Source organism: Capronia coronata, assembly GCF_000585585.1.
Source record: "Capronia coronata CBS 617.96 chromosome Unknown acBCG-supercont1.2, whole genome shotgun sequence".
Classification (NCBI taxonomy): Eukaryota; Fungi; Ascomycota; class Eurotiomycetes; order Chaetothyriales; family Herpotrichiellaceae; genus Capronia; species Capronia coronata.
This window is the reverse complement of record NW_006912894.1, coordinates 1,101,678-1,114,220: the sequence shown is the minus strand read 5'-3', so window position 1 is coordinate 1,114,220 and position 12,543 is coordinate 1,101,678. Positions and strand designations below refer to the sequence as shown.

The 12,543-nt window shown below is 51.6% G+C and overlaps 6 protein-coding genes across 6 annotated transcripts in view; 3 read left to right on the top strand and 3 right to left on the bottom strand.

The window, feature by feature from the left end:
• A1O1_02067 (uncharacterized protein) overlaps window positions 1-837 on the top strand; it is a gene marked incomplete at both ends in the record, with an annotated part of 1,071 nt that extends 234 nt beyond the window's left edge. Inside the window, one exon of the mRNA XM_007722979.1 lies at window positions 104-837. Coding sequence (XP_007721169.1) covers window positions 104-837 — 734 coding nt within the window. The remainder of the gene's footprint in view (window positions 1-103) is intronic.
• Window positions 838-1,062: 225 nt separating this feature from the next.
• On the bottom strand, window positions 1,063-1,926 carry A1O1_02066 (uncharacterized protein; the record flags this gene model as incomplete). The annotated part of the gene is made up of 1 exon (XM_007722978.1): window positions 1,063-1,926. One exon carries the CDS (start codon window positions 1,924-1,926, stop codon window positions 1,063-1,065), a length of 864 nt encoding a protein of 287 aa, XP_007721168.1.
• A 2,086-nt stretch (window positions 1,927-4,012) lies between these two features.
• A1O1_02065 (uncharacterized protein) lies at window positions 4,013-4,696 on the top strand (the record flags this gene model as incomplete). The annotated part of the gene is made up of 1 exon (XM_007722977.1): window positions 4,013-4,696. One exon carries the CDS (start codon window positions 4,013-4,015, stop codon window positions 4,694-4,696), a length of 684 nt encoding a protein of 227 aa, XP_007721167.1.
• Window positions 4,697-6,271: 1,575 nt separating this feature from the next.
• A1O1_02064 (uncharacterized protein) lies at window positions 6,272-7,150 on the top strand (the record flags this gene model as incomplete). Its single annotated transcript, XM_007722976.1, has 1 exon — window positions 6,272-7,150. The coding sequence occupies one exon, from the start codon at window positions 6,272-6,274 to the stop codon at window positions 7,148-7,150; it is 879 nt and encodes a 292-aa protein (XP_007721166.1).
• Window positions 7,151-8,085: 935 nt separating this feature from the next.
• On the bottom strand, window positions 8,086-9,562 carry A1O1_02063 (uncharacterized protein; the record flags this gene model as incomplete). Its single annotated transcript, XM_007722975.1, has 2 exons — window positions 8,086-9,284; window positions 9,343-9,562. The coding sequence occupies 2 exons, from the start codon at window positions 9,560-9,562 to the stop codon at window positions 8,086-8,088; spliced, it is 1,419 nt and encodes a 472-aa protein (XP_007721165.1).
• A 1,151-nt stretch (window positions 9,563-10,713) lies between these two features.
• On the bottom strand, window positions 10,714-11,916 carry A1O1_02062 (uncharacterized protein; the record flags this gene model as incomplete). Its single annotated transcript, XM_007722974.1, has 2 exons — window positions 10,714-11,329; window positions 11,387-11,916. The coding sequence occupies 2 exons, from the start codon at window positions 11,914-11,916 to the stop codon at window positions 10,714-10,716; spliced, it is 1,146 nt and encodes a 381-aa protein (XP_007721164.1).
• Window positions 11,917-12,543: the final 627 nt, after the last annotated feature.

Below are 12,543 nucleotides of genomic sequence, written 5' to 3'. Positions count from 1 at the left end.
GCACAGGCACAGGCACAGGCACAGGCACAGGCACAGGCACAGGCACAGGCACAGGCACAGGCACAGGCACAGGCACAGGCACAGGCACAGGCACATACTGCAGGGAGATCGACCTGCGCATTCCAGTCGCGACGGCCATTCAGCACAACGCGGACTCGAGCACACGAAGCAGAATCATCCCCGCCTACATCCTCCACCGCCAGAATTGATGGTCAAAATGAGAGCCATACTACGACCCAGACTCCCTCGCAACAAGATAAGACTTCTGCTTCCACGCCAGACATCACGAACTACTACACCTTGTTCCCCTCCACGCTGGCATCTGGCCCGCCACCACACGGGCCGTTCCACATCCCCCTAGCCCAGCTGAAGCGCGAGTTTCTCCAGCTTCAAGCGCAGCACCACCCGGACAAATATCACCACTCGGAGGCCGCGCACCGGAGCGCCCGTGGGATGTCGTCGCTGCTGAATACCGCGTACAAAACATTGTCGGATCCGCTGCTGCGTGCTAGGTATCTCCTACACCATAACTACGGGGTGGATATCACGTCGGAGGACAATAATACCCACGGTAGTCTGACCGATCAGGAGACCCTGATGGAGGTCCTGGAGGCGCAGGAGGCGATCGAGGAGGCCACCACGCAGGAACAGATTGACGCATTGAAGGAGGAGAATAAGACTCGGGTCAAAGACGCCGAGAAGCTGTTGAGTGAGGCGTTCGAAAAGGAGGATCTTGAGCTTGCGAAGAGGGAGTGTATTCGTCTCAACTATTGGCGCAGTCTGCAGCAGGGCTTGCATGACTGGGAGCCTGGCAAAGAGGTCAGACTCATACACTGAGTTGATGAACACGAATGTCTATACGGATTGTCTGCTATGAATTAACTCATCTTCCCGGATACCCACTACTATACAAAACAGTAGAGAGAACATTCTGGGCGTGGTCGTGCTCGCCCATCTCTGACCATAATCAAACCGGTATCTCTTTTCCATGCTTCTTCTTCTCCATATGTTCACGTACTCTTATACTCCAGTACCCTCATTTCCGTAGCAATCCTTGACTACTCAAGCTCGGTGACTCTCAAACATGAGACTTGATCCTCTTGCCATCAGCTGCGGTCCGCCATCGCTCTCGTTGAGTCCACTCTTCCATTGCTTTTTCATAGTGGCCGTCACATCCGGCATTGGCTTCCACTTGCTTTGTTCGACGAGGGTGCTCTTGACATCTCTCTTCAGACCCTTGGTCTCATCTTCAACCTTTTTCCGTCTAAACCCCTTCTCTAGCCTTTCAGCCTCTTGCCGCACACCTTGAGCGATGAGTTCATCCCATTTGTCCCTCTGACTCTCCGGCCACGTCAAACTCACGCAGAAAACTTCGCGATCGGCGTCTTCCAGCATGGGGCTTCGACCGTGCAGATTCCGGGACAGAACTAAGCGGTCCAAGCCACAGAAGTTCTCCGTGTATCCCCATGGTCTCAAAGACTCCTTCTCACGCACAAAGAAGTTGACTCCGAACTCGGTCCAACTGTGCTCGTGCTTGGCCGCCGGGACGAAGCAAATGTCCGATACAATGTTGCAGATCCAATCCGGGATGTGGAGCACGTTCTCCAAACAGACCGTGTGACTGTCTTTACCTCCTGGCTCTCGCCGGATCTTCACCTCGACCGTTCCGATGCCACGAACAAAGACCTGACGTTGGTCTGCCACTGTGAGGACATAGGATCTGAAAGGGAAGTATGTTTTGAAGGCAGCCCGATCAATAGCAACGTGGACATTCGAGGCGCTTGAGAAGATCCAATCGTAGCATTGCTTGGCCTTGGCCTTCTTGAGTGGTATTCCGTAGGAGGCTGTACGACGGGACGTGTAGTATGAACTGGGCTCGATGTTGGGAGGAGGAAGATCTCTTCGTGGATCGAAATGAAAGGCCATCTTGCGTAAGGATGTAGAACTGGCCAGCTTTTTCAGTTGCCCTGTGAAGGACATCCAGAGAGCTTCTATGAGCAGGGATGCTGTTCAAGTTGGCAGGTCTGCCTAGTGAGTGACAGGCGATAATAGAGATAGGAGAGTATGTTCCTCATCAGGCGAGTGCAACGACTAGCCAACAACCAAAAATCGACCCGGAAAGAGTGACAACAACCACGACGTCAATCACAAAGACAGATTGAAGTGTACGTTGAAAGTTTGTTGGATTGTCACACGAGGTGGGAAGCGCCTCCCGAGTGACAGCGATATGGCTAGATATTGACTCGCCAGGAAGTCGCGGGCCGGCGTGAAGACATCGGGCCCAGATAGAAGGAACAATCAGAAGCAACACTGTTTCCAGTCATATAGAGCCACGCTTTGTGGGGTGAATAGGCCCAATGCAGCCCTCTGAAACATATATGCCCAAAGTATCACTGAGTGGCAGAGGGTGTCGACAACACCAGGACCATACAATCCTTGTGACCGATGTGAACACCATTGGTACCTGTGGACCAGGGTAGCACTTGTCGACCATCCCCATGACTGTTTGCGCTCGTGTCACCTTTCGGATAGGGTAGAAATAGACGCCTCCATCTTTGATCAGACTTAGAGCCATATTGTCATCAGTATCGTCGAACCTCAAGACTCCCACAAAGCTCATCCCAGAAAACATTATAACTATCAGCAATCCACTCTCAAATCGACGGCTTTGGCCCCGTCCAGATTGGTAAGGCAGGCTGACAGGGCTCGTTGAAGACCGTCTCGCTAATCGTTGAAGCTGTATACTCTGCCGTCGCCCCAATCGTTCTTCTTGTGTCGCCATGTCGAGAAGACCAAGACCAGGATTTCCCAAGCCGCCTCCTGTGCCAAATTGAGTCTCCCACTTGTCACAGTAAGATGCCACAAGTCTAACTTGGTGAATCAATCATTCCAGACGGGCAAGGTATGCTGCCAAAATGGACGTGGTGGAACTTCGAGAGGTTGAGTTGATGTTGACCAGATCAACAGGGGTGATCGAATGATGGGGAAGCCTTCGACTTCGGTTGATCCCAGCCTAGGTCAATTGGATGCTTCTCTTGGGTCGTTTAGCTGGGTTGTACACCTTCCATAGGGGTTGAAATGGTTTTGAAATGGAATGATACATGAGAATTCTGCAATGTCCCTGATGATTCTATGATAAGACACAACAATTATCGTCAAGCTTACCCTTAGTCCCTCCCCTGAGCCCTTTAGTAAGGGCGAGAATGGAACATGGACCTCACTCATCTTGTCGCCCTGAAACTCCTGCAAAGAACCGAGAAGATGAAAATACCATGCGGATTCTGTAATGAAAGCAACGCTCGGGCTTTTGTGGAATCTGCTATGATTCTCACCAGTAACCGTGTAAGCATGCTCTTGCAGCACAGATAGTGTCATTTGCAGTGGAGCGTTTTCGACACTCACACGGTGGGCATGGCGGAATTTTTGGAACCAAAACATGCGAAACTGTCGTGTCGGCAATTGGCTTCAGAGTCGCGCAGGTTGTCTCATCTAGAGACAGGCAATGCCAGTATATCAAGTTATCAACAACTGAACTTGATGGACAGGCGTCTCACAGACAGGCAAAGCGCACACACCCTGCAGGGGGTAATCTAGTAGGCTGCTTGGAACTCATGGACAAGGTAAGATACAAGTTCTGTTGCCCCCCTGTTGTCTCTTGAAGTACGAGGCTGAGGATGACGAACTGTGGCCACAGCCTTGTGCTTGTACTTCACCGAATATGATATAAGGCGAAGTAAACATACTTCAGTTGCATCCCCGCCTTGTATCTGACCTCATGGAACCGCAACCACCATGACCCACCATTCCTTCCTTGACACGAGACGCCTTCTAAGTAACCGTGAGCAAGATCTCGGTAGCTACAGAAGCGAACTGTGTTTTGTGTCTGTGGAGGGGAGGATTTATGCATGTGTGTCAACGTGTCTGACGGGCATAAACCTTCAAGTTGCAAGGCTTATGTTCACGTAGCCGTTGACGTCTGCGTCGGCCAGACAACGCGCTCTCCTATGCTCAGATGGACACCAGTGAACGCTGGACTCGGGGAAGCCTCGACGATGCCTTCGAAAATGCCCAGGCCAGCCCTTCCATGGTATTCCTCGACTTATTTCACCGAAGAGTTTTCCGCCATGAGGGGAAAGTGGTCAAATACGGCCAATCCGTGACTGTTCAAGAAGCACAAGCGTTGTCCTTCATCAAGAATTCCAGTCTCAGCATACCCATTCCCCGCGCCCACTGGTCTGGGACGTGTGAGAATGTGGGTGTAGTCGAGATGGGCGTGATTGAGGGAGACGGCGTTTGGAGAGGACTCTCGAAGGACGAGAAGCACAGCTACATGCAACAACTAGGGGAGATTGTGAAACAACTGCGTTCGCTTGAGGGCACGTATATTGGCTCTCTCCAAGAAGGTCCTGCAGTCGATGCTCGTCGCGATAGACATCAGGGTGGTCCTTTCTACAGCGAGGCGGCCTTCAACGAATTTTTGCTGAGCAACGCCATTTCTACCATGCCCCAGATTTATCGCAAGATGATACACGATCTACTCTCCGCCAAAACACACAAGGTCGTCTTCACCCCTGGAGACTTGAGCTCCAGAAACATCATGGTCAAGGATGGCCGAATCGTTGGCATCATCGACTGGGAATATGCGGGCTGGTATCCCGAATACTGGGAGTTTGTGCGATTCTTTAGAGCGGTCTGAGCTGATCACTGTGATTATGCCGACGTCGTGTTCGAAACCATGTATCCTGCCGAGCTCATGACGGACCACTTTCTGGGACATTTTACGGAGCATTAGACGACCACTGCAGATGAGAAACATGATGCTGACTTCTGTGGTGATTGTGAAAAGCGTCTTCCGGCGTGGTGTAGGGATAAACAGGGCCATGAGTACCACAGGCGCCAGATGCCAACAACGGCTACATCTTACCAGGTATCGTTATACGCCCAATTATGTCCGCATACCTAGGTAGTAAGAGTCGGTGTCCTCCATGAGGTGGTTGAATGTTCCGAGCGATGCTCGAGAAAGAGGAGTCTAAATTGAGTTCTGGAATATTTATATTGGGTCTCGAAATACAAGGATAATCAAACTCACCAACAGCCATAAACTTCATCCATCCAACTTACTTTAGAGTCACGAACTCCATTCCCATTCTGGCATGAGGACCTATACTTTCACAAGCTCTGGAATCACGAGCCGTGAACTTCTCTTGTGCAGACTTTTCAACACCCTTGAAAGCCGTTGCAAACTCTAACTCTAACCACACTCTTACCGCCCGACCCCAAACCTGTTACCTAGCTGTTACAACACAGTGGGGGTTTCCAGCTCAAGCATGAACCAGATTCTGAAAATGGCACTATCGATATCTGCCACAGGTAAGAAGGGATGCGGAAAGTATGGCAGGATACTATTGTCGAAGATCTCTTGTGCCACATTCATTCAGCCTGATGCCTAAACACGAACCATAGCTCCACACAGAGGAGTTCTTGCACCTGTCTCAAAATGCCCGGCAACGCTTCATATCCTCTTACGCTTAGGCTCTCATCAGCGGTCAGTTTTACGCGTCACAGGTGAGTAGGTGGCTGTCAGGATTCAATTGTCCGCGTTGGAGCGAAATGGAGACTTCCTGAACTGTCGCCGTGATGCGAGGATACTCTAGTATTTCTCCAGATACTCTCCAGGGCGGTCCTTACAGAAGGTGAATGGCCCTGAGCAGAACTAGGATACAGTTTTGAAAAAGCTTGCTTGTCCCACAGCACCCATCCAAACAATAACACGCAGATCTATTGAATGTTCCAACGGTTCAGACAAGACAGGGCCACACTCAGCGTCTGGTAGGTTATCCTATAGTCTCTGAAGAGTGCAGAGTTTATTCTTGTTCGCCAGTATGGTTCCAGCCTGGTGTGAGGACCGGCAACCCTTCCAAAGGTACAAATACATGCTGCAAATGCTGCCTCAAAGCATTTCAGAAGACTTTTCCAGATTCACTTCGAATACCTTCGCAACAGATACAAGCAACTCTCTGCTCTTCTCACACGAACACTTGTTGCAAAACATCTCTTGAACACCTGTCGCTCTCCCTTGACAGGACAACAAAGTATCATACCACTAGTACCTCAGGCACCCCCCAGACAACCGACACCAACACTCCTACCTCCCGTATATCACCTCGGGCCTCATCATCTCTCTCGCGGCTTTAAACTTCCCTCTCAACATTTACATTCACGTAATCACACCCTCCTCACCGTCATCCCAACCACCAATCACTATATCATCATGTCGTCCTTCAGCAGCAACGGCAGCACCCTCGACGCCAACACCTCCTCGGACTCTGATGTCCGTATGCTCCTAGCAGCCGAAGACCAGGAATGGTCATTCGTGCATCTCGAGCTCGTCGAGGAAGACGATGACGATACTTTTTCTTCTTCTTCTCCTTCTCCCTTCTTGTCCTCTTCGCCCGTCGACATTCAACTGTCGACACCGACATGGCCAGAAGTTACTTCGGCAACGACGGTGGCCTTCTCCTGGGATCAACCAGGAAACAATGAAGCCACCGACTTCCATGTCGACGACTCGATCGCCCACGGCGTCCGAGCACAAATGGCCAACGACCTCCACCGAGAGGTCCGGCTCACAGTGGCAGCGAGCGAGTCCGATGACGACGACGACGACAACGACAACGACAACAACAACAACGAGAACGAGAACGACGACGAACTCCCCACGGAGGAGTGGTGGGAGAACACCCTGACCGGGAATTATCTGGTCGGCCCTCTCTCCCAGTTTCGAAGCCACGGGAACTGGGTCCGCCTCCCCTCGGCGCCCAGCACATCCTCGACGACCACTCCATCGCCGAGGACGGGGAGACGCACGATCCGCCGGCTGTTGATAGACTCGGACGATGAGCTCGAAGGGTTCGTCAGATCCGGCGGCCAGACTAGGCCGTGGCTATCGCTGGCTCCAGAACCTTCTTCTGCTCGCCGATCCGGCATCCCTATCGTTGCGGAAGACGAGGATGGCACAGAGGAGACCGCCGTGCCCAATGACCCAGGGCGCCCTCAGACTCGGGATTTGGGGCCATGTGGGCAGAGTAGTCACTGGGCTGATCTTGCGCTCTTGAACCGGTGGAGATCCGCAGCCGTTGCGACAAGATGAGCCAGCCTCCGACTTTCTTTGGGTGACCACCAGATCCACCGAACGTGACCCAAAGAAAGTCTGAAAGGGAAATAGACCTGGGAACGACAGTGCAAGGCCAATCAAGACCAGAGATGCAAGTGGAAGTGGAAGTGATCGTTGATTGGATCTGGTCCGAATCTGGATTTTGAGTTGGCGATTCTATGGAACATTGGCATGAGCCTGAGCGTACAGTCATCGGAATGCTCAGGAAGGGGGGAAATATGCTTTATGATTACGCTTGTTAGGTAGAACTATTAGCAAAATAAACACTATTGAATTCGATTCACTGTCTTCTCGACATGCCCATGTCTTGTTTCCTTGGTTTCTTCCCGGTTCGGCTTCCTAGTGAAAGGAAACCACTGCAAGGGATAGCAACGGTCGCTCTACTCGACTCTCTATCTTTGGCTGATGCGTATTGTATGCGAACTATACACACGAGAAATGAGACTCAAACACGTCAACCACGGAACTGCTACTGCATCCGAACATGTCTCGTGTTATGATGCGCGCTGGATCTATGTTATATGCACTGACAGCCAACTTCGTGGTCAGCCTGGCATAGTGATCGAGTTATATCGGACGATTGAAAGGGATGAAACGCTCTTATAACCAAGAGATATTTGAATGTTCATTTCCTCTTCATTCAACATTGACACCTCGGATCGAAGGGGTCATACGCAAGAAGGAATATGAGTCGTCGTCACCATCATCTCGAGACATTCATACACTACAATCCTTTACTTTTCCCCTTCCTTCGTCCTCCGTGACTTGACTGTCCCTCAAAATACAATCTCCGCAGATCACATTCGCCAACCCATGTTGAACGCTGACCAGGAGCAAATGCAAGACAACGCCGCAAAACCCGAGTCTGGCGCCTTGAAAATGAATAGAACAAGTAAACCCCGCTTCTGTTGTTACAACTGCATTCGAACATCTTCCCGTTCATGGTCACCCTCACTCGGAGCAACAGTCTCACTCCTCATGGTTTCTCTGTTACCATTCACCTTCTCGTCGAGCGACATAGCGTGTCCGCCCTGTTGTGGGGCGCTTCTTCCCAGTTTCTCGCACCATCCCTCTGCGCTGACTAGGGTATCGTTGACAACGCGACTGACCTGGGTCATCATGTCCAGGCCTTCTTCGGCCAGCAGCATGACCCGTCTTCCACTCTTGACCACCTCAGACCTTGCCGCCGAGCTGGGATCGGATTCTTCGCTTCCCGCCATGTTGGCAAGGTTGAACCGTTGTGGGAGGCTGACCAGATGTCTGTGGACCAGGTCACGGGCGTTTTGAGGCAATGCGCCACCTGCGTAGTTTGACACAATGCCAACGACGTGTTTGAGGGTTTGAAGTACGTCGGCCTTGAGAGCGTTAATCCGAGCCAACAATGCCGCTTGTCTTCTTTCTTGCTGGGTCTGGGTCATGCTCGCCACCGACACGAGAGATGATTGTTCGCCTGGAGTGATACCTTCATCCCAGCGCTCAAGGAGGGACTTGAGATTCTGGATCGCCTCACCGAGACGACCGTTGGCCCATCGCAGCCAGCTTAGGCAATACCGGAGACTTCGAATCGAGTCTTCTCTCATGGCAATGCCCAGTCCGCTGGTGGATATGACGAGCTGTTGGCGCCATCCCGGGGGAGGTTGACTGTCGCCAGACTTCAACAGGCCCTGTTGCTCACTGTAGGGAGGCGACCGGTCGCTAGGATTGTAGGCCGGTAGATTCTCGCCATACATCATCTCCGAACTGGAACGTCGAGTGCCGTCAGGAGCGAGGTCTGCATAACCCTTCTCCACATCGGAGGACTGTGTCACATTGGAAGCCGATCGTTCGTCCCTCTTCGATTGCAGCGCCCATCGTAGACCACCTTCGACCCCTGATATCCGGGCAACTGTGCCGGCAATAGGCAGACCGACATTTCTCTCCGTCCACTCGGCACCGGGAATATACGACTGGGTCGTCTTGTAAGCAGATAACGAACCATTGATCAGACTTCCGGCCAGAGGATATTGGCTGGTGAAGAGCCGTAGGAGAGGTTCAGGTTGGTCGGAGTCGTAGGTGGTTTGGGTCTGGACAAGTGTGGGCGCAGGTTGTGATTGCCCGGGAGAGTGGTATTCTAACATCACATGTCAGCAATGAGAGAGTCGCGACAAGAATCGCACTGCGCAACATACTTTGTTGGAGACTATTGAGTGTCTCAGCAGCCTCCATGTCTTCAGCTGACAGGCCAGACAAGACGCTGGCGGCTCTGGTCGAGCGATCATGGTCCAATCGCATCATGTCAATATCAAACGAGGCCGATTTGTGCGCATCGGTGGATGAGCGATGGGCGGATAGAGGAGGCGAGAAGGGAGGCGGAACGGCATAAGGAGGGTTTGGCGTTTGTGAGTCCATTTAGAAAGGAATCGTATGAAGCGAGTTGAGTGAAGGGGTATGAATCGGCGAGGGAGTGAATGCTGGTGTGGGCGGCACAGTCGCGGGTGATTGGAAATGGGCCGAGGCCTACGCTCTACATTGTGCGCGAGCGCATTGCGAGCGCATGAATGAGGGTGAGAGGAGTGCAGAGAGCCGTCGAGGTGTTGTAAGAGAGTAGGGAGACCTCCGGAGGGAATACAAGAAGTAGGCAGACCCTAAAGGGCCGGAGTGGGAGGTAGAGTCGTGGTAATGGTAGTGTGTAGTATGGTAGCAGGAGAAAAGATGACGGCGACGGTTGATGGTGGTGATGGTGGTGATGGTGATGGACAGAAGAGGGAATTGGGAAAATGACATCTGATCACATGCCACTCGCGCTGGTACATCCCAATCAGGACTAGTGATGTGAACTAGTAGCATATTCAGCTTTATGATTGGATAATTTGGCTAGCATAGTGCACGGCAGGAGTAAAAATTATTCCCTTGCAGCCACTCACATTCACGGTATACGTTTTAGTACATTTTAGTATATGATTAATGGGTAGCTATTTCTTAGTAGTGGGCTTTTTGTGGATTCTTCTTCATCTCCTATGCTCTCGCCATGTGGCTGTCTACAGAGTAATGAAAGAGAGTACAAGATGCCTCTAGCTCTCTAGGTACTAGATACCTTACTAGTACTCTAGGTACCTAATATAAGAGAGGGTTCGCATGTGCGCTCTTTTTTGCCGGCTCCAGTCTCCACCCGGTATATCACATGCATCCATCTATTTCATGCTGTTCCCATCTCCTTCGGTAGCATCCCTCCTCTGTCGGGCATACAGATATCTACTCAATATCGCTGTGGGAGTTACAGGTACCTCAGATCCCTAACATACAGTGGCTGTTCTTATGTCCCCTGTGGGCGTAGATACCGAAATTTCCTTTCTGGGACTGCCGCCAAATATGTCCGGCAACCCCTTTATCCCTGTTATAAAGCTCCGAGCCTGACTTCATCCCTGATCCATTATAGCCTCGCAGACTGCTGTCACTTGCGCAACAAATCTATTGATTGGTGAGACAGCAAGGGAATGACCGGGAGTTATGTCACCGAAGTAGCTTCATCCCCTTGTGAAAGACTCAGTCACCTTGTGGACTCATCCGGATCCCATTGCACCAGAATTCGCCTCAGTCGGATATCGTTCTGACGACGTAATTCTTCCTCCCGGATTCTTTGCTCGCGCCTCAATCTGTACCTCGTACTGACGGCTGAGTACAAGCTGAAGCCCAGCACGGTACTTCCAGCCAGCACGGCCACTATCTGGTCCAGGTCTGCCCAGGATGATGGCGTCTTGGGAAAATAAAAACAAAAAGACGGCGTCGCTGCTGATTGTTGGTAAGAACAACGGCTTTTTCTCATCGACCGTGGAGTCGAGGCGCGGGGCCAAGCCGATCGACATCAGGCTCGATATGAAGGACGCCGGCAGAAAAAACAGAGTCATAATCGTGATGAGTTTCATGCTCCGGCTGTCTTCTATCTCCTGCCGCGAAACCCCGAGCGTCTGGTTCTGACTTTGGACGATCTCCATCTGTTGGCGACCGATCTGCTCTCGTTCCAGGTGCACCCCCAAATATCTTCCCTGCTCCAAAAGCTCGTGGATTTCGCCTTGGTCTATTTCCGGGATTGCCCCAGAGGTCACCGCGCGAACGGAGGTCTCTGAGTGTATTGGGGACGGGTTAGCCACAGCTGCCCTCGTTCTCTTCTTGGCAGGTCTTTAATGGTTGAAGAACACCCAGAGCAACAGCGTCGTCACAAATATCAGTACAGACAGCAGCACTGTGACGAAGGTCAACAGGCTGTCTGAGTTTGCAAGAAAAGATCTGCTGAACGAGCGGCTGATGCCTCCCCTTGAGAACCCGGACAGGTAGACAAAGCATTCGGCCGCATAGCACAGGAGGCCCATCGTTCCCACCATGACGAATCGTCGAATCGTGATGTTCCACACGGCCACCACAAACATGATTACGCTCAGGCTCATGAAAACTTCGGTGACCACGAAAGGCGCTTCAATGGCTTGCGCTATTTGTGACAGATCGAGAGCCGAATCCAGAGGCGGAGACTGTCTCAATCGCCGAGAAGACTGATGTATCTGTAAGAGGAGATGGACAACAGCAACAATAGGCAAAGTAAGGCCAGTGATCAAGTCGGCACTGATGCTGTCCTGGGTCCTGCGGCGTGGATGCAAAGTCCAAGATATCAAACAGGCGGTCAGTGTCATATACCACCCCAGGATTGTTCCTGGTCCATAGAGCATGTTGACCTTGCTCAACTCCTGCTTCTCCCACCGATCTTCGGCCATTGTGGTGTGAGATTTTGGAATTTGGTTCAGGCAGGGAGCAACAAGCTGATTTCTTTGCAGATTGAGAAAAGGCGGATAAGCATGCTGCTCAAGGCTACTTCTCTAGCGTTTTAGGCCCGAAGTAATGTCTTGGACAGTGTTGTCCTCTGAAGGCGCAGGAGCTGTACTAGTCTGCGCCACATTGGAAAAGGTACCGCGGCAGAGTCTGCATGCATACCAGCCTTGCCGAGATAGAACGAGGAGGCGTCAGGGTGCTGCTGTATTGCCACTGATCCATGACCTATTTATCAGCAACAGGGCCTAGAGACTGGTGATACATCCTACGACGTAGACACACATCAGCATATGCATAACAGAGAGGCTTTTCGAAGAGTCTTCTGGACCGCCATCCTGAAACCCTCCTGGCAAAGTGCGATTCGCGATCGTAGTGGCCAAACCTGTAAATGAATAGACCAGTCAAGTCAGGAGGTGAAAGCTTGTTGATGTACTCGGACAACAACCGGTAACCGTTATCGATACGATCCGGCAATACTGAGAGGGAAAGAAACAGCCTTTGAGGATATTGATGATATAGAGTCCAGAGTATGGTGGACAAGGCCTCTCAGGGGTCCGGACCGGAGAAACTAT